At 39.4% G+C, this 20,834-nt stretch overlaps 1 protein-coding gene across 1 annotated transcript in view; it reads right to left on the bottom strand.

The window, feature by feature from the left end:
• Positions 1 to 2,369: 2,369 nt before the first annotated feature.
• si:dkey-34e4.1 (carboxyl-terminal PDZ ligand of neuronal nitric oxide synthase protein) overlaps positions 2,370 to 20,834 on the bottom strand; it is a 58,802-nt gene continuing 40,337 nt past the window's right edge. The window contains exons 8-11 of the mRNA XM_044334267.1: positions 20,069 to 20,230; positions 18,107 to 18,311; positions 15,387 to 15,717; positions 2,370 to 4,895 (exon numbers count right to left, since the gene is read on the bottom strand). Coding sequence (XP_044190202.1) covers positions 4,331 to 4,895; positions 15,387 to 15,717; positions 18,107 to 18,311; positions 20,069 to 20,230 — 1,263 coding nt within the window. The 3' untranslated portion in view covers positions 2,370 to 4,330. The remainder of the gene's footprint in view (positions 4,896 to 15,386; positions 15,718 to 18,106; positions 18,312 to 20,068; positions 20,231 to 20,834) is intronic.

Genomic DNA, 20,834 nt, shown 5'->3' with positions numbered 1-20,834 from the left:
AAAGCAAGTTGTGGGCGAGTGGGTACAGCATTCAAATCCTTCTTTACAGGAGTGATTAATTCAATATCATTAATAAATTTAATGAGAATGAATGTCTTACTATCCTGATACTGGCTTGCTGGGGTTAGAAAAATAGCTAACACTAAGCTAGTCATGCTAAATGGTGACTATAGCTTAGCAGAGCAGCTTTCGATTCTGGTGATATTCATATGATTTGATGTGATTAAGCTTCCTTCAAATCATGTATTTAAATGCATTATATTGCAGATCCATTTATTAAATTGATAATATAGATTTTAATAGTTGACGGAAAAACAGGAAAGCTAAAAGAACATGTTTTGTTCCATGTTCCCTGGAAGGCAAAGTGCAGCATCACTCTAAAAGTGTATAAAATGATGGAATTACTTTCTGTCTGTTTCGCCAACCTACGGTAAAAACTTGAAACACTTTTTTCTCAACTTCATTGCGTGCTGTCTGTCTTTGTAGGGAAGACTCAGTTGCTTGAATTTTAAAATCTTGGTGTGGAAAGAATAGCAGATATGTTAAGTGATATAAATTAAAGCCTCATAACGATTTGGGATCAAGATAGGAACTGTATTTTGATATTACAAATTGTCTTTTATATTAAAATTAGAGATGATGAACTCTGCAGCACCTTCGCTGCTATGGTATCTTTTATCTTTTTTTTTGTGAGACACTATGATCACTACAGATAATCAACTTAACATTATGTTTAATCATCTGGGACTGTACCGTAGTTGTTCCTCCCTCTCCTCTCTCTGTTATTGTGGTTCATCAGTGTATTGATTGTGTTGTATAATGTTTGTACTTAGTGTATTATCTTGTATGAATGCAAAACTGTATAAAAAAGGGAGGGGGGCTGAACATTATTGAGTGATATATTGCATTACAAGATGTTTGTCTTTGAAGCATGGGCCATTTCTACCCTGATGCCAAATTCCAAATTACTATGTAGTACAGACATTTTATTGCGTGATTTAGAAAATCTCTTAAAGCTCTTAAAGTAACAAGAAAGCCAAGTTTACAGTGTCTTATCCTTATTTCTGCTGGCAGCTGTTAAAATGGGCTGGTGTGTACTGTGAGTTCATTCCTGCCTCTCTGATCACCAGCCTCACACACAAAGCTTTGATCACTGACAGGCTCGCTACTGTCTATATAGAGACTAATGACTTCTCAGCAGCATTAATGGGCATGTAAAGGACGATGGCCATCTACTTGAAGCAGCTATGTAAAGCCACAGAGTCAAGGTTAATAGTCAGCATCAAACTGAGATCTGGCTCTTTGCAGGTGCGTCGGATTGATCACAGATCAGACGCAGTCTGGTATTAAACAGGCTCAGATGGAAGCCACCTCTCTGGAGAGAAGAGAGGAGGGAGTCGCTTCTGCTTTCCTGAGCCTCACAGACATCCTGCATTATTGATTAGCCAGTTGGGGAATTCCAAGTTGAATGAGGGCATGAAGGCGCAATGGGAGAAACGGGCACTTGTGCCACAAATAAAACAAACAACGCACTTCACCAGTTCTCTTGGTTACCAGAGTCGGTGTTTGCACTCCTGAGATCAGAGTGGTGCAGCGGAAATAACGGTTCACCTCAGAACACCTCAGAACTGAAGGATTTCCTATTCTCATTACCGCATCCCACTGAGGCCCTGAACACATTAAGCCTGTCAGTCACCTGTTCCTGCCTTGCAGCGACAGTGTACACTGCAGAGGCGAGCTTTGCGGGCTCAGGGACAACAGAGAAGAAACAGTTCACCTTCGAAAGGCAGCTCAGGAGCAGAGCAACTCAGAGGACGTGACAGAAAGTCTCAACGTGCCTTGAAAATGTTACAGGAAAGAGTTTGAGAGACATGAATTTTTAATACCAAATGTGAATTTAAGAAGACATAAGTAATGCAGGGAGTAAAAGGGGCAGAGGGCAGACAGATAATACTTGTTCCAATTTAAACCAGAGACATGAAGCGAAACAGTTTCTTTTTTCAATGTGCCTGTGGTGGCTTTGTCACTCCCTGGTTTGAAACCAGCTATGAGCTGCGAGTTATTATGTCCTTAGCTTCACTTGAATACTATATGTGAATGCTTTACTATTTAAAACCTGATCTTTCCACAATGCATTCAACTCCATCAGTGGGTAAAATTATGTGCTGCAGTTATGGGAAATTACATAGAAGCATAAATACATCAACAAAGAAGCCATCAGGTAAAATAAATACAGTGATTTTAAGAGTAAAGTGAGAAATGGTTCCTTTGAACACCAACAGTTATTGTAATTGTCTAATACTGTGGTTTTCTGCTTATAATACAAACATAATCTGGGTCATAAAAGTCATAAAAAAAGAACACATAAGTGAATTTATTCAACTATTCCTCTTTATTATTATTTTTCCATCCATGTGTTATTGCTGTTACAGCTCCCTGTCACGTGATGTTGAGAAAAGCCTCGTCTCAGGGTGTAAAAAGCTTTGCCTGTGGGCGTTTTACACCTGCACCTTAACACCATCGCTCTCCTCACACCTCAGCTGCTTTTCTTCTCGCGTTCATTTATTACCACTTCTACCTGTCATAGGTTACAACAGTACGCTTCATTGAATACAGCAATATTTACAACGCAGTAGAATATTGCTACATGCATGTAAAAAGAATAAATACATTTGAACAGCTACATGATTACTAATGATTATATTCATTATCACTCCATCCGCAGGTTATTGTCTCAATCAATCGATTAATTGCTTGATCTATAAAATGTCAGAAAACAGTGAGAAACACCTGAAACAAGCCTAAGGTGATGTTTTCAAATTGTTTGTTTTGTCTGACCAAGAATCCAAAACCCAAAGAAACTGTCATTTAAAGAAAATCTGAAAAACTAGCAAATTAAACAATGAATCGATTATCAAAATTGAATTTTCTGTCGAGGGTAACAGATGAATCTCTATTGTTGTTTTCTACATTCGAGAACAATGGCAGTTGTTGTTTATTGATATGTTGTGTTAGCAATATATTATATTGATATACTGTACAATGTCCCCTACATTTAGATTAAGCTACACACACAAAAACACAATATACTGCATATGATGCATGCAACAATGTCAGTCTAATTTACCCTGAACTCTAAATTATTGATGGTCATTCCTTATTTCACACTGAGAGAGGCAGAAAAGAGAAAATCCATCAGCCAACCAATGACTCACTAATGATCCTCCTATTGAATGTGAGGGTTCTTTTCCTAATAGACCCTCAAATCAGGCAGGTGTAATCCAAAGCTTTCATGGCTGTTAGCTCACTGTATAAGAGCTGAACTATTACATTAATGAACAACTATTGATAATCGATAAATCGTTTTGAGTCATTCTTTAAGAGAAAAATGTCCAGATTGTCTGATTCCAGCTTCTCAGATGTGAATATTTTCTGTTTTCTATGATAGTTAACAGAATATATTTGAGTGGTGGACTGTGGGTCTGGACAAAAGAAGACCTTTGAGGACCATTTTTCACCATTTTCTGACATTTTGTAGACCAAACAACTAATCAAATGCAATACAGAATGCAAAATCCCTTTACATAAATTTCTCCAGCGCTGCTTTGAGGCCTACATGTCTGAAAAACCCAAAATACAAGTAGCATAAAAACATTCTAAATCCCACTGAACTCTGATAATACAAAGACATACACAGCCACAAGTGGATGTGTATAAACCAACAAATAACTAAATCTGCTCACTTCTATCCTTCCCCTTTTTCCTTTATCTGACTTTCTTGTTCCTTTCTTTCCACCCATCGTCCAGTCAGGTGCTTTGCAGAAGGCGAGGCTCTTCCCAACATCACCAGCGTTATGTGGAAGCATGATAGTCGCATATCACTCTGTGAAATCTGCAGAAAATGGTATTTCCACAACAAGTTTGCACCACAGCAAAGCATCATACAAAAGAATGTTTTAATGTTGACTACTAGCAAAAATAAAACGTGTTCCCTCATTGGCTTTGAATTCTACGGTAAATTATGTGACTTAACAGTGCAAGAATTGCTACATGTATTCGGCTTAACATTCTAGTCACTAAAAAGTAAATTAGATCATTATTTTCATTACAAAAATACTAAATCTGTCCATTGGCTAATAATTTATACAATAGATAATTTTTCAGTAACTGGTATATGCTATGTCTGTACTGTGCCACAAGTGGACGGAATAATTAAAGGTCCTGAAATGGAGCCCAGTGCAAACATAAGAGCATCTGAAAGTAAGTATTGCATTAAAAGCTGATTGAAGAACATAGTGAAAGGTCTCAAGGGGACCATCAGCTCATCCTCCTAACTTCGCTGTGGGACATTAGGGTCTTCCTGGTTGTTCTCCAGCAGCTCATCCTCAGAAAAACTGATGTGAAGGCAGGTGTCATTCATGGGAGAGGAGAAGGGCAGTTGGTGCTCATTAGTGTCCGAATGTGTGGTGAGGGTTTGGGGCTCAGCGGGATATGACTCAGTGGGAGAGAGAACTGCTTCACTTCTCTCCTCGGGGGGACTGTCACAGCTGCTAGAGGCTGTTAAAAACGTCCCGCGGTCCCCGAACAGGTCATCGTCATCACGCAGGGGCGACAGCAGGGACTTGGTCTCCGAGCGGACGCCCGAGTCTTCGCTGGCCGAACAGGAGCTGCTCTCGCCGTTGCTGAGGGAATGGAAATCAGCGGATGAGAGAGAGCTAGGGGTGATGTCTGGGAATGAGAGGCTGCTGCTGCGGCTGGGAGCCCCATCATTAGTGATGACCTCTACAGGCGTGGGCGCAGATGTGACGTCTGACCCTGGAGACAAGGTCCTGCTGGCCCGCTTGCGGTTCATGGAGGGTGGAGGAGGGTCGAGTTTGGGAATTGTTTGATTACACCTGCCAGTGAGAGAAGAAGCACTGGTTAGTGAAGTCTGACAAAATGCCTTTATTGGTTAACATCTAGAGAATTGAACAGTACGTCCTTATTTTGCTCATTTAGATTCAATTTAATCATTTCTCTCCACTAAGCAGGAGCATGAAGCCTTGAGCCGGTTTTCACATTTTAACCCATTAAACTGAGCGCACTGTGACGTAAGCTGTTACTAGACAAGACAGTAACTCTCTCTTTCTCTCTGGCTTCCTGTTGTTTCGGGTGTCTGGGGACTTATCTACATCCCACAGCTCCCCTGATGAGAAAATAGAGGGATGGGGAAAGAAAGGGAGCCAAAGAAAAAAGAGTGGTGGGGCGGGGAGGGGGGTGAGGAAGCGAGGAAAGAGCTGCAGGCTTTCCCCTCCTCACACAGACACCAGAAATAGCTACATCGCAGCCTCTCTGATTGTACCACAGTAATGCCATGACAAGCACCAGTGCGCACATACACGCACAATCACAGCCATTCTTTTGGAAAATGAGCCCTGACACACACCCGCTAACAAGCCTCGCTTCCTCCTGGACTCCTCCCATTTACATTACACTGGTGGTTGCTAACTTTGCTCCGCTGTGAAATCGGCTCTGTGGTTGAATCCTGGTCTCAGTAATGAATTTATGTGACTTGCTGATATACTTACTGGCTCTGCCTCTGTATGAGGATGGTGTTGACAACTACAGGCTTCTTGTAATTGTACAGGGAAACCATCCCCAGAGCTAATTATCCTCTTTTGCAATACTAACAAACAGAGTAGAACATACAGGACTGTGGGGTTGAGTTAACCTCCACTGACCCCAATGTCACAAGCTGTATCATTAGTTTTCAGGATGCTTGTTAACTGGTCCACTTTGGTCCAGACTGAAATATCAACTACTTATCTATCTGCTGTCAACAACAACTGAATAGATTACCATCAAATTTTATATATGTAGAAATTTGTGGTTCTGAGAGGATGAATCTTAATAACTAAAACCCTAACCTTTCCTCTATGTTTTTGGTTTTGAGTGAAATGTCTCAACAACTATTGGATGGAATGAGATGAGACTTGGTACAGGTGTTCATGTTTCACTTAGAATAAGTTGTAATTACTTCAGTGAAGCCTTCACTTTTCATCTATCGTCATTGTCAGGTCAAAAAATGTATTTGTCCGACACTGGTTTGCAACCAAATACCCGTAAAACTAATGACATTCTCATCAGCAATGGCTGCACTTTGTGTTTAGTGACAATTGGCAAATGATAGCATGCTAAAATGCCAAATAAAGATGTTGAACATGTTTAACATTATATCTGCTAAACTTAAGATGCTAACAGTGATAATGTTAACATGCTAATGTTAGCATTTAGCTCAACGGACCGCTGTGCCTAAGCACAGTTACAAAGAGCTGCTAGCGTGTGTCTCAGTTGTTTGTCTTGTGTGTGATTTAGCATAGTTTGTTATCTAAAAATGTTTCTTATAAACTACAAGTAAAACTGTTACTTTTGTTAGCTTGTCAAAAACTTAACTGCACAAAATTTTCAGTGTAATAGGTTTTTTTTTTATCTTACCATGGGCAGGAAAAGACTGGTATCATACTTATTAGGTGTCCCAGTAAGCCATAGCAATGTAGCATGAACTTACATACCTGAATGGAATGCAGCCATTATTAATTATTTACTACTAAGTTAACATGTCTACTGAGGACATGATATGATACACTGAAAAGATATTAAACATTATCTATGTATTCAGCTATCCTACATAATTAGTGAAAATAACTAGTCAAAGATTAACAGTTTAACAGTAAAGATTAACAGTTTTTAGGTAGATACTGTAGTTCGCTATCTAACTAGAGGTTACTAGCAAAGTAGCGGCTTGGCTCAGAAATACAATACAATATTGTCAACACTGCCAATTGTACTGTCAAGCCTGCATGGAGACCTTTCAATATTTTTAAATCTAATAATTACGATTTTGTTTGTTTGGATTTACCGCTCAGTTGAACCAAAATTAAGCTATTAAGCTTCTTTCAATGACTATGCTGTAAATCTGTGTGTATTGATAGACTTGTTGATGTCTCAGCTCCCATTTACATTTTTTCCTGAGAACACATTTTTTGTTGAATTTGAGGATAAGGATGTGACATTGAATGTTAGAGTAGCCCACACTGTGCCCCATAAATCAAAATGAAACCCTTGGATATTTGAATACTTCTATTGTTTTCTCCCCCTGGGTAATAGTTTCTTTGTGGCTTATACAGGCAAACAGTACAATTTAAAGCTTGATTCTGCTGCGGTTTCTAGTGCTTATTTTTGAATGTGTGTGTGTTGCCAAGTTGTGGTGTTCCAGAGATGTATTTGCAGCTGGATCAAGGAGCAGGCTGCCTCTTTTCTTCTCGGTCTCATTATCATAACTTTGACTCAGCAGTCCACTTTTCTGTCACAGTGACACCCCTCCCTGCCCTGTCTCCCTCTCCTGTGTTTTTTCTTTACATTTTCGTACCTCCCCCTTTATAACTCCATCTTTGTCTCCCTATTTATCTCCCTCTAGTTTCATTCAGCCTACCTGCCATGCATCTCAGTCGCTGGTGCTGGTGCTTGCTTTCCTTTGGCTGTTCTTTTCCAGTCTATTTATTTTGGAAATTCTGTCCGACACAGCTATATAAAAAATGAGCCTCTGACATGTTATAAAAATATACTGTACAAATTGCAGTCTCTCAGTGACAAATAACAACAATGTGAAGGCTATTTCGAGGTTTAACATCTACATTTTACTTTCTTTGTGTATGCTCTTTAGAACTGTACAATATTAGAGATATCAGATTACTTGCTTTGACTAGAAAAATGTGATTTTATGCTCCTAACAGACCACAGAGCCTTTAAATCCTTAAGGTTAAGGACTGGTGTCATATTCTAGATAATGACATAGCCCACAGTGCTCAGATCTTCCTGTGCTCATTATACCGTGAGAAAGTATACAACAGAAGCTCTCTAACTAAAGGAGATTATCAGGAGCTTGTCTCTGTCAGAACATTTACGACATCATGTATATTTCATATTATTGCAAAAGAAGATTTTCTGAATTCCTACATTTACCATTTAGGCAGCCACTTGGAATGAAAATTAACTTGCAGGGACTTGAAATTTGCTTGTGATATCCATCATAGTGAGCAATGTATTGGGTTGTCTTTAATTTTGTGGCATTGCAGTTAAAAACTTAAAAAAAAAGATTACTTCATGTTTTTTAGATTGGTGCACTTAGTTGTGGATGAGAAGCTCTGAGAATAAGTTGCTGAACAGCAAGATGTGTAATATACAAGGCCTAAAAAAAGTCACATTATTCTTTTTACATCATCCTTATTTGCATATTGTTTGTCTTTTGGGCATATTTTTATGGATACAGTTTTGTTCTGGTCGAATGTAGGATTCCAATAACTTGTTAAAAGACTATGTTTGTCAGTTATTACCAGCCATAAAACTGATTGAGTTTATTTCCATACACTGCTCTTCTACTGGCTGCTGGTCAAATGTGCATCAAACAGTATGTGAGACCACTGATGAGGTATGCCTGAGGCTGGCTTTATTACATTCTCCATTTGGAAGAAGGTAATTTGGTAAAGCAAAACATGCACTTGACAAAAAAAAACGTTTTTGTGCACACACAATCAAACTCAAGCACTCAGACACACTCCACTGTAAGACAGTGAGTGTGCATCAAGAGGTACTTCTCTTCTACCACTGCCCTGACAGTTTACTGTTCAGGTTGAACCTCCACTGACAATATAATACCGAATCTTAACAACAGCATCTCTTCTATTCTCACAAAAGTATGGGAAATATAACAAGACCTCACTGTCCAGCAAAGTGTGGAAAACACAGACAGTGCTACCGTGCATGAGACATGTGCGACTCACTGATTATCATGATGCTAATGTGGATAAGAATTTGCAAAGCCACATCCGCATGTAAATGGAGGTTATTATGTAGTCATTAGCAGAGAAATCACTGGTGAGAGCAACACACGAGCCAGCAAACACCCACACTGTTCACCCACCACATGCCCAGTCCCATGCTTGTGCCACAGACACTAGTTCCACATGCTGGTTATCATGAGTAATACTCACATAGAGAGAGGAGAAGGGGGCAGAGAGGAGAAGAGAAGGAGGAGGAGGAGGAAGAGGATGAGAGGAAGGGGGCTAGGCAGTGGCAGAGAGCTCCCCAGGCTTCTAGGGAGAGGCAGGCTGGTGCAGCGAACGATGAAGGGGACGGGGTGATGGAAAGCATGAGCTGTGGGTTTTAAGCAGCGGCTGCTGATTAGGTGTTATTCTTGGGGTTCAGTTTGTTTGAACGGAATGAAAGACTGAATTAATGGTATCTGATTGGAAAATGATGGATGATTAGATGAGGAGGAGGATGAGCAGAAGAGGGTCCTCGCACCTGTACCAAAGAGAGGCAACAGTTAGACTACAGAGTATCACGGAGCTACAGTATGTAAGGACTACATCATTGATTTAGCAGGTTTTAGTCCATTTTATTGGCCTGTCTCAATTTGCTTTGCTTGAGTTTAAACCTGCAGTGCGGAACTTTTTTCTTCCGCTTCTGGCAGTGAGAGTAAATAGTTACATAGTCAAGTTAGCGGAACCAGAAGTTAGCCAGCCAGCATGGGAAAATCACCAGAGACACCAGATTTAAAAACTTGGTATACTGTGAAACACAAAGACATTTATCTGTTGGTGATAGGCTTAATCAGTATTGTGTGAACTCATTTGGCAGGGGCTTGAATATAACGGATGTTCACTTATATGTAAAAGTCCCGCACTCCAGCTTTAATTCATATATTCTTAACAGAAAACAATGTTCTATTAAATGGAAATCAATCCATTATAGGTTAAAGGCATCTCCCAAAGGTCACTCCGTATGCAGATGACACAAATATGTATAAATTAAAATCTCATCCCATTTTGGATTATGCGGATATTGGTGTATCACAGTATTACTCCCATTTTATACCTTTAAATGTTGTTTACAATAATTTATGTAGGTTTATTTTGCACCCAGAGGAAACTTTCACTGGTTCATATGCATTTGTAAATGCATTAATTTCAATTGCCCTGTTCATTTAAAACAGTTCTTAAAGCCATTTACCTCAAAGTATTTGTTAAGACACTCTGAGCAGCTTTGCCTCTCTGATCCTCAGTCTCTCTAGACACGGATAAAAAAACCCACTCTGTTTTAAGGCTCCCTTTGATTTGAATTATTGACCATCACACATTAAATCCATAACCTCTTTTAACCTCAAAACTAGCCTTATTTCTGATTTAAAATCAAGTTGCTCTTGCTTCTAATGTTTATTTTTATAATTACCAATTAATCTCATGACACCGATTTTGTTATTGTTTTTATTTATTATATGTCATTTTTTTTCTCTGTATGCACCACCTAATAGCTGGTAAAATGTAAAAACTTCTCAGGACCCTCTTGAAAACAAAACTATGCATCATTAGAGGCTTTTCCTGTAAACTATAAATCCATTCAAGGTGCATGAACTGGAAATTGTATTTGAAAATTTTCTAACTTTTCCCAGCTGGTGGTATCCAAATAAAAATTGTCTTTATGTACATTGTGTGTGTGCCCCTCCATCCGTTTAAACCCAGGAGCTTAAAGCAACATATACTGTAAACTGCAGCCATTCTCAATAGGATTGACTCATTTTTCTACAAACTATAACTTGTGCCATCAGAATTTCTTCTACATATAACACAAAACATCCTAAACACAGTGGCTTTAACTTCAAGTCCAGTATAATTAACATTACTGCTAACTGTTTTCCATTGGTTTTTACTAATTTTAGTGCACTAAAATACTTAATTTATTGAGCAGTAAAGAGACAGAAAATCTAGTCTGATTTTTTTGAGTGTCAAAGTGGCATTTAAAAATTATTCCCAGCTGGTTTTACAAGAAAATCTAACATGACTGCCAACAACCTTTTTAATGAAAAAACTACAAAATTTACTCTATCCTTTTTAAACATTCGTGTTTTCTTATTTTCTGTTTTCCAGGTTTTATTTTCTGATAACAGTAGTTCAGAAATGCAATGCTGTTTGCTGCCAACTCTCAAGTCTCAGATATAAGAGCTTCCAACAAACACCTAAATCACCACAAGATGGTAATGGAACTAACTGCAATGATGTTCACTGTGATGGATTTTCTAGCTTTGTACTTTTTCACTAAAATGAATTCAAATCAATGACGTCTTGGGTAGGGTAGTTTGTAGTTGGTGGATGAAAACATTATAAAACCACTGGTATGGTCCCTCCTGTTTTAATGTTAGAGATGTGTGTTGGGCTTTTCACTGACGACACTTGTTTTATTCTTGGGCTAATTAAATGTTACATGGAAATCAATATAGAGACCAAAGCAGCAAAGGTGTTTTAGAAGTTAAGACAAACCTCCCATGGTGAGTGCAGTATATGACTCATAATCACAGCATGCTTTGTTACTTCACCATTCAATAAACACAAACAAAGCAGAGCAATCAACAGAGTAGCATGAAAAAATAGCAACGCTTTCTCATTTCAAAAACAACCAGCAGGAGCTCAGAGACAAATAAAAGATGTCAATAAAACATTTTTATCTTCCTATTTAGGCACGTCTCTGAAAGAAAGTGTTATCTATAAATTCTTTTACCTTTAAGCCTTTGAGACAAACAGACAAAGACACACAAACTAACAGTTGTAACTGTTAAGCAACATCATATGAAAGAAACAAGTAGGAGGTTTTCACTAAAATCTGGCAAAAGCATCTTTCTTTTGTAAATTAACACACAGCACCCATCTGAGAGTGCGTGTGGGATGTTTGAACATGTAGGTGGATGAACGTGAGAGTCTACGGGAACTGGAGAGTGTCTGCAAAACTTCAAAATTCAAGCAATCATGTTCTAAAGATCAACCCTGCCTGACAGAGTTCCTGTCAAACATTATTCAGTGACTGACAGGCTGAATTTCCAGCTCTCCAGGTACTGCATTAAGTCCGGCATCAGTCTCAGAACACAGATAAATCTTGCAGCAAACCTCTTCAAATCAACAGTTTCTATCTCTGAACAACGGCGTGTAGTAGTGTATAAATCCAGCTGACAGAACCAGCTCCGCCCAAACGCCTGGAAACATCATCCATTACACATCTGTGCTATTAAATTACTGGCCGACAAGGCTGCTGGTGCAGGTCTGACACAAATGATAATATTAATGATGAAGAGGGGAAAACGTAACAAAACAAAAAAAAAAGGATAGATGGAACGGGACAATCACAAGATAGGTCAGGAAATGTGATTATGCAACATACAATGCTGACAGAAGGAAAGAGTGTCTATAACACCAAACACCAGAGGAAAACATGACTCACTTGTGAATAATATATAGTTAGGTGTTCATATACTGTAAGTCGGTCACCATATGTGTCTGTTTTTTTCTGTGTGGGCATGTGTCCAATAAAGAGGTTGATGACTCAAAATGTTGCAGTTCAATGTTATGCCCACAAAGTATATTTTAAGTCTACTATTACATCCTGTTTGGATCCTTCTTGGATTTCTGTGTTTGTTGTGTACAGTAATTCACTACTTGGTTAGATATATTGTTCAGTACAATGCCAGATATGCAATGATCATATAAGAGTAGAGTCTAGGGCCAGCTGGGGAGCACATATGGTTATAGTATGGTCCATGTTGGAAAATGTTTCCTGTGTGATTTAAAGGGGACGTTTGATGCATGTTTCCAGGTCTATATTTATATTCTGGAATATCTTTGCTTGATTTACAGTTCAAAAAACTGGCACTTTATTTAGCCCCTCAGTTCAGCCTTTGTCTGAAACAGGCTGTTTTAGCTGCTGTCTCTTTTCCCGTCGCCTTTCGTGTTTTTCGTTAGTTTCGTGGCCACCGTGGATTCTCCTACACGCTTAGAAGGGGAGGGTGAGGGGAAGTGCATTAATTTGATTGCAATCTGCAACCTCACTGCTAGATGCCACTAAATCTTACACACTGATCCTTTAAGGCCCCCCCCTCCGATGAGCCCACTCTATTCTGATTGGCCAGCTTCCAGAGGCTACATAAACAAGGAGCAGTAGTAGGATTTCATGTACATCCGTACAAGTTCAAGCCTGAATCCGATCTGAAATATGCAAATGGACAACGTGTACAACCTTAGCAACAAAGGCAAAATGAAATGTTCAGAGCAGACTGAAGCCAAGGCTCATTGGATGTTTAACATAGACCAGTCCAACAACATTAAAAACATTATAAAAATAACAGAAAATCACAAAAAAGCACGATATGTCCCCTTTAAAGCTAAACTACACTAATAATTAATAATAGCCCTGGACCCAAGAGGGGTGTGTGGGTGTGTGGGGGGTCATGGGAGCCTTGAGCTGAGGCAAGACAAAGAAATGGAGGAAGAGAGACGGTGAGACAGGATGGCAGAGAAATATCTGTCTGGCAGTTTGCAGAACATAAAATAAGGCCACTCAGGCTGTAAACATTGATTCGCTGGGGAAATCCAGAAAACAAAAGCAAATGGAAGCAATAAAATTTGCAGTGCGATGGGGGAGGGCGGGTACAGGAGTCTGACTGCGCCAAAGGTAATGCAAAAGAGTTTGGCGGAGGGAAACACATAAACACAGCTGAAATTTCCATTTCTCCCACCCTCACATTTTTTTTTCTTCTTATTTTTCCTAAGCTTTAGTGAGATGAAAAGATCTATCACTACTAATTCAAACTTGTGTTTTCTGTGATGTAATAACTTGACTTTTTCATTTTTTTTTAACATGCCATTTGTGTATAAGCCAAGCATAAAATTTTATGATTACTATTTAGATAAAGATGATGTCACTCACAGGAGAGAAGGCAAACAAAAGAGCGATAAAAGAGGTGGAGGATGGCACAGAGACGGAAAAGTCGCTTTAAAAAAAGAACATAAAATGTCCTGGTGGGATATTTCTAAGCTACTGCACTTTTTTTTTAAGCCTTTGACACAGAACATGTGATGGGGCATGGAGGCTCAGGAGGAAGGAAGAGTGGCAGACAGAAAAAAAGATGCTGGTTGTTACATAATTACAAATGAAGGGGAAAGGTCTTTTTTTGAGCCTGGCACACAATAAACTCCCAGATGAAACCAATGTTCAGATGGAAATGTACAGTAACAAGATTCCTCTCTTTGGAAGTTCCCTTTTGTCTTTCTCTTTTATTTTTTTCCCTCTTTGCTTATGTAAAAAAAAAAAAAAAAAAAAAATTCTGACATATGTAGTGGGGTAGGGTTTCAGGTTGTGAAGGGATGGGTAGCTTGGATTGGCTGGGAATCTGTGCTGCAGGAAACCACAGGATGTGAGTTTGGCTGTAGAGACTAAAGCTGTAGACTCTGACAAACACACGCAAACAAAGTAGACATACAAAATTACAACATCCACAAGCACGCCAAATACACACTGCACCTCTGAGTCAATTCCAACTCCTTATTTTTCCTCCTTGTCTGTTTTGAAATCAACTTTAACATGCTCTCCTTGGAGATTTCGCTGGGGATTGCTTTCAGAGAGAGATGGAAAAAAAAAAAGAGGCAAGAGCAGAGGCAAATTAAAAGAGAGAGAAAGGGAGGGGGGGATGAAAGGAAAAGGACTGAAGAGTTTGTCCTGCTTGATCTTATGTCGTAAATGTGTGTGTTTTTTTTCCCCACATAGCTGGTCTATGTGATGGCTTTAAGGAGATTAAAAGCTCATTAAAAAGTAATTACATACTCCATATATGCATTCAATGTAAAGGCAGCTTGTGTATCACTGAGCTTGTGTATGCCTGCCAGAGAATTTAGCCATCAAGTCAAACTGGTGAAGGTACAATAGGAAAAGCACTTTACAAGATAAAATGTGTAAGACAGCGAGAAATAGAACTTTTAACATCCCTGAAAAGAAAAAAAAGCACACTCATACATAAATTATTCCAAAGAAATTCATTCCATTTACTGTGTTTTTTCCTCTTGACGCTTATTTTAATGGCTTCTCAAAATGAGTTATTTCAAAAAATAGAAACACTGGGATGGAGTTTCTGTGTTTTTCTTAAATCTTTCTCTCATAAGCTTTTCTGATTCTCTCTTTCAACCTCAAACCTGATCCCTTCTTTGTTTGTCTAACCCCAAACCCTTTTCTCCCCATGTTCTGTAATCCCCTGATTACAGTCACACTTTCATTAGCTGGAGGCTGTTTCTGCTGAGTTGTGCTGTTCTCCACTAATAACACTAAAAGCTACAGGCTGTGTATGTCACTGTGCAGCCCTGGTTACCTCAAACACAAACTGACTGGTACCACGTCAGGAGCACTTCAATGTGTAATGGCTTCATTGCAAAATAATCTGCCTACACTACACGGTGCGAGTGTTACTTCTGTGCGGCTGTAGAGTACTAACATTGTTTTCTCTCTGTGTACAAACATGAGAACAGACGGCTTACTTTTCATCCATGTTGGCGGAGTTTCTCGACGTGAACGGGACGACCTCATTGCAGGAGCTCTCCTTGTTATCAGCTATCCCGTTGGCCCTGATGAAGGGGTCCACGTCTCCGTTGACTGAGGCAGCCGGTTTGCTGCTGTTCTCCAGGTTGAGCAGGTTCAGGTAGGACTCGGCACAGTCCACCTGGCTCGGGGAGAGGGGTGCGGTTTGGAGCGGCCATGCGGGCGTGGAGGTGATGAGCTGGTCCAGGGTCTGGCTGTAGTGATTCTTCAGATTCAGAGACAGAGCCTTTGCTGATGTAGAAACTGAGCTGCATGGAGACTGTTGGCCATCTGGAACAGACAGATAACACAAATTAACAGAATGTCACAGATAAAGACAAGTAAAGATAACGAGAAGTGTCAACCACAGCCAACTTGTTGCCCTTTTGGTTTTTATGCCTCTGTGTCTTACTAAAGATCTCTGTAAGTGCTGACTCTCATTACAGAAAGGAGTTGGCACTGCACCAACTGCAGCACTTAGGCCAGCCATGTCTCCGATTAGCAAGATCAGCTTTTTCTATCAGAAGGACTAATGTGATTAATACAAGCGTGAAACATGATGTGTCAGTTCTGAAACGTACACACAAACACACACACACACGTTAAAAAACACATTCAATATGTACGCAGATTCATACATACGCAAACTCACACACAGCTCTGCCCACTGTGTGTGTAAGTCAGTGTGTGTGTGTGTGTGTGTGTGTGTGTGTGTGTATGCTATCCATTATTGTTTTTGGCAAGACTGACCGTTCCTTTAGCTGCTGTAAATACAATCCGCCTCCAAAAATCCTCCTTTGGGACAAAGTGTGTGTGTGTGTGTGTGTACGAAAATAAAAGTTGTTAACACAATCAAAACTCTCACTGTGCACGAAGTCTGTGAGTGTGAGATAATGCTGACAGAATGCAGTTTTAAATCCACAACGATTATATAACCTGCTGTTAGTTAAGGAAAGAGATGCTGTTGTGTGTAACATTAAATTATTACACACATTTTGTTACACAAAGGAACGTGGTGTGTAATACACTGTGGGGTTAAACGTGGCTCAATTTTACTTTTCAGGCTCATATAAAATCATTTCAAAGTCTTTTTTTTTTCCCAATTTCTCCAGTAAGTTTTCAGTAATCAGAACAACTATTCTATGGATAGAAATAGCGGTCAGTTGGCTGGACGGTCCGTCCACCACTTTGGTCCAAACTTAAATATCTCAACAGCTACAGGATTGATTAATATGACAATTTTGAACAGGCATTCATGATCCCCAGAGGATGAGTCTTACTGACTTTAGTGATCCTCTGAAGTTTCCACTAGCACCACCATGAGGTTGACATTTGTGATTGAAATGTCTCAACGACTATTGGATGGATTGCCATGAAATTTGGTACACACAGTCATGCCCCCCTCAGGATGAATTGTAATAACTTTGATGATCCCTTTTCATCTACTGTTATCTTAAGGCCAATTTTATGTTTTGTTTTTGGTCCAATACTTTGGTTTATAATCAAATATCTGGAAAAATAACTTGTGTTTAGGGTTTTTTTTGTATTTTTTAGCAAATGTTAGCATTAAAATGTGTTAGCATTTAACTCAGAGCACCACTGTGCCTAAGCCTAGTCTCACAGACCTACTAGCATGACTTTAGACTCTTAGTCTTGTTACTATAATATAGAGCTGCAACTAATGATTATGTTCATTATTGAGTAATCTGGATTATTTTCTTGATTTCTCCATTCATTGTTTTGTCTATAAAATGTCAGAAAAAAGTTAAAAATGCCTGTTATAATTTTTTAAAGCCCAAGATGACGTCTTGTTTTGTAAAGCCCGAAATCCAAAGATATAGAGTTTATTATCATGTATGACACAGAAAAGCTTCAATTCCTCACATTTGAGAGGCTGCAGCCAGTGAATGTTTTGCATTTTTGCTTAAACGACGACTAAAACGACTATTCAATTATCAAAATAGTTGCTGATTCCTTTTCTGTTGATCAACAAATTGACTTATCATTTCAGCTCTATTATAATATACAGCAAACTTGTTTTCCACAAATGAATATATAGTATAAAACAGTTAACAATGAGCATGTAACATTTAGATAGTAAGATCTGAAATTAGCTTAGCCATATGAACAAAGAAAGTTGTATTTTTTGATGGAAATTTGAGAATTTATAGATGCTTTTATGCAATGCAGATTCTTCAAAATGTTTGAGCGCTCTTGTTCACCTTTTGTCTCACTCTTTAGCATAAGAATTGTCCAGGGCTTTGCATCAGACCTGATTATTCGTAACTTAAGTGCCTCCTTTGATACTGTGATCAAGACATCTTCAACATAAAAGGAAAAAGAAAAAACTCAATAGCATCAACAAGAGTGCTTTAAACTGGTCCTGCTCACACCTGGAGGACATGTTTTTTTATCCTCAGTACAGACAGAAGTGAAGGCACCCACGCACACCTGCAGAGTGGGGTTCAATCCGAGGCGGCGGTGCTTCTGCCCCATCAAACACAACTAACAGTGTTTGCGGGCAGGAAGCTAGTGAGGGGTCGTCGTTGGTGTCAAAACTGTCCACATCCTCCCCAGGCCAACAGGGCAGTGAGCAGTGAGAAGGACTGCAGTACACGGAGGGAACCTGACCTCACTTTAGCTCATCTGAGGGATTACACTGTTCCTACCAGTCACTTACTGTGTCCATTAGCTTGAGGTTCCTGTTGTGGCTGCCCTGTTTGTGATGTTTTTGGGGAGCGGTCCTCCAGCTCTTTCAGCTGCTGCACGAGCAGGGCCAGGTGCTGCAGTAAGTCCCTGTTCTGCAGCAGCAGCTGGTGGACACGGGCCTGAGCCTCCATACGAGCAGCCGTCTCTGCTGCCATCTGATCTTTCAGCAGCTGCACCTGTAGTGGAAACAAAGGGCAAGGTGTGTTTGTGTGTGTGTGCACTTCTGATTTGATTTATATAGATTTATTTATAAGACCAAGACACTAAATCCATTAAAATGTTTGTAATTGACAGAGAGAGAAAAGAAAGACCGGACTGAATGGAAATGGAAACTCTTTTGGTCTTTGTGTGAGAATTTTAAATATTTTTCTGTCTCAAACTTCACTTCAACTCACCTCCCACCACATCATGTGCTTTTGATCCATGATATAATGGGGACAAATCATATCCATATTTATAATCCCAAGACTGGTCTGAAAGTAATGATGGGATGGCTATTTAGGTACATCATTAACGCAGGGGTCGATTTTTCTATGCCAGTGCAATGAGCCGAATCGAACATAAAAAGTAAATATGCGTTTGTGAGATTTGAAATAGGGGACATGATGAATCTCTTACTATGTCGAGATGCTATGTTTCAAATGTTTGTGCATTTTTATTTCAGCATAGATTGTGTTTTTCAATGCTGCGCTGACTGTCCTTCTATAACTGTGTTGGTGCTGCCCCCTAGTGGGACAGCATCAGTAAGAGACACTGTAAATTAAAATAACAGACTGTCATTTGACAAAAACAAGCTCCTGTATGTGTTTCTAATTGTTTTAATTAGTCTGAATCATTTCCCAGTGGTGAAATAAATGTCAATATTGTGACAAGACTGCAACAAAAACTGTGTTTGTGTGTGTGTGTGTGGCCTTCATGGGAGAAAGAATTAAACGTGCATTTGATTAAATAATTCCAGTTTAATTTTATGAAATGCTCCATGTAGGTTTTCACAAGCTGTGACAGAGCAAATATTCAAGTTACCATTACTGAATAAGCCAAATAATGTTCAATAATTCATGCCATAATGGATTAGGTAAATCCACAACATAAATTAGGATCAACTGGCTGTCAGAAACTGGGTATAATGGTAAATAAACTGACTTTTACCACAGTAACAAGTTTCATTTATTTAAAGATCCCCTAAAGCCAGGTTTTAAGATGTATGTAAAACACCCTACTTTGAATAATAATGTGTCTAATATATATATTCTTCCACAAAAAAAGTTCCAATTATCTCATTAAAGTGCTTAAAATACATCTACTCCTTTCTCCCTCGTTGAAAATGTTAATTTCAAAAGTTCAACGGCTGGACATACAATGTCTCCTACTTCTCAGTGTTTGTGCACTGGAGGCTTCAAGTTTCCACATCACACTTGTGTAAGCTGAATACCGGAATCACAATTGGCTCCAAACTAGTGGTGATGTCACGAATCCTGCTCGCAGGTACGTGCTGAAACGCTGAACCCAGAATTTCAATGAGCACATCAAAACTTTCCACTTTCGACAGATGAATGTGAAAACAGCCCCCTGGTGTCAAACTCTGCACTTACATCATTCTGCACAGTGAAGCTCAAACATCCAACTGAAGTAACAATAAACAAAACGTCTTTTTGATCGGAGGGGAACTTTAATAGTTGTTCTGTTGATCCCCACTCTAAACAGACACTATTATTTTTAAATTAGCCTATCAATGCAAGATTATGAAAAGAGAAAAGACGATAAGAAATTCCATTCATATAAGTGCTGAAAAAGTGAATAGAAATGTTTGTGAATTTACAGAAGAACCAATCTGAGTTTGTAATTTAAGTATAATACAGTACGGGGTTCATAAATATTTTCCAATTTGGCCATTATGTGTTTTATCATATGATTGTCAGCGTCCGTTTCATACCTGTGCAACGGCCACCTGTGTGTGCTGCTGTTGCTGCTGTAGCTGCTGCTGAAGAAGCTGCAGGTAGTGCTGTGATGCCAGCGGAGTGAGAGACGGAGAGCAAGGGCTGCTGGGAGTAATGCCTTGGGATATCACAGTGAAGAGGGACCTTCGATCAAAGTCCTAAGCACAGGCAAACACACACACACAGAAAAAATAGATGAAAGTTTTATTGATGGAAGGAAAATGGCACCAAAAACAAAACACTTAAATCAGAAATCATGCTTCTCCATGAAAACAGTTTGCTCAAAACTTCTCTCTGAGACACCATATGAGTAACTACTTTAAAAATGAGGGTTATAATTCTCGGTCATATTCCCTGACACATACTGTACCCTCAAAAACCATCAAAGACTCAACGGTTTTTAGTGTTGGCCCTCAGGACCAGTGCTGCCAGTTTAGCTATATAATAGGGGCTATTTTTAGACATTGGACACCAGATGAATGTAATTAACGAACCAGCAGGATAGAAACCACCCAGTCCTCTGAGTCCCAGAGACCAGGACTGCGACCCACTGATCTGAAGTCCCCTTTGCGTCCTACAGTAACTCCTCACCAGAACTGGAATAATGTCTGAGCTCATTATCAAACACTCCATTTATCTCTCTCTCTTCCTTCTTGATTTTTAAATGATTTTCCAGATGATCTCTGGTAGCACAAATGTTTCCTGGAGAAATAGGACATTCCCTAAGCAGCTTTTCACTTCACCCCCCTCTCTCACATAGTG

This window comes from Thunnus albacares, chromosome 18 (genome assembly GCF_914725855.1).
Source record: "Thunnus albacares chromosome 18, fThuAlb1.1, whole genome shotgun sequence".
In the NCBI taxonomy this organism is placed as follows: Eukaryota; Metazoa; Chordata; class Actinopteri; order Scombriformes; family Scombridae; genus Thunnus; species Thunnus albacares.
Note: the sequence above shows the minus strand (reverse complement) of the source record. Positions and strands in the feature narration are given on the sequence as shown.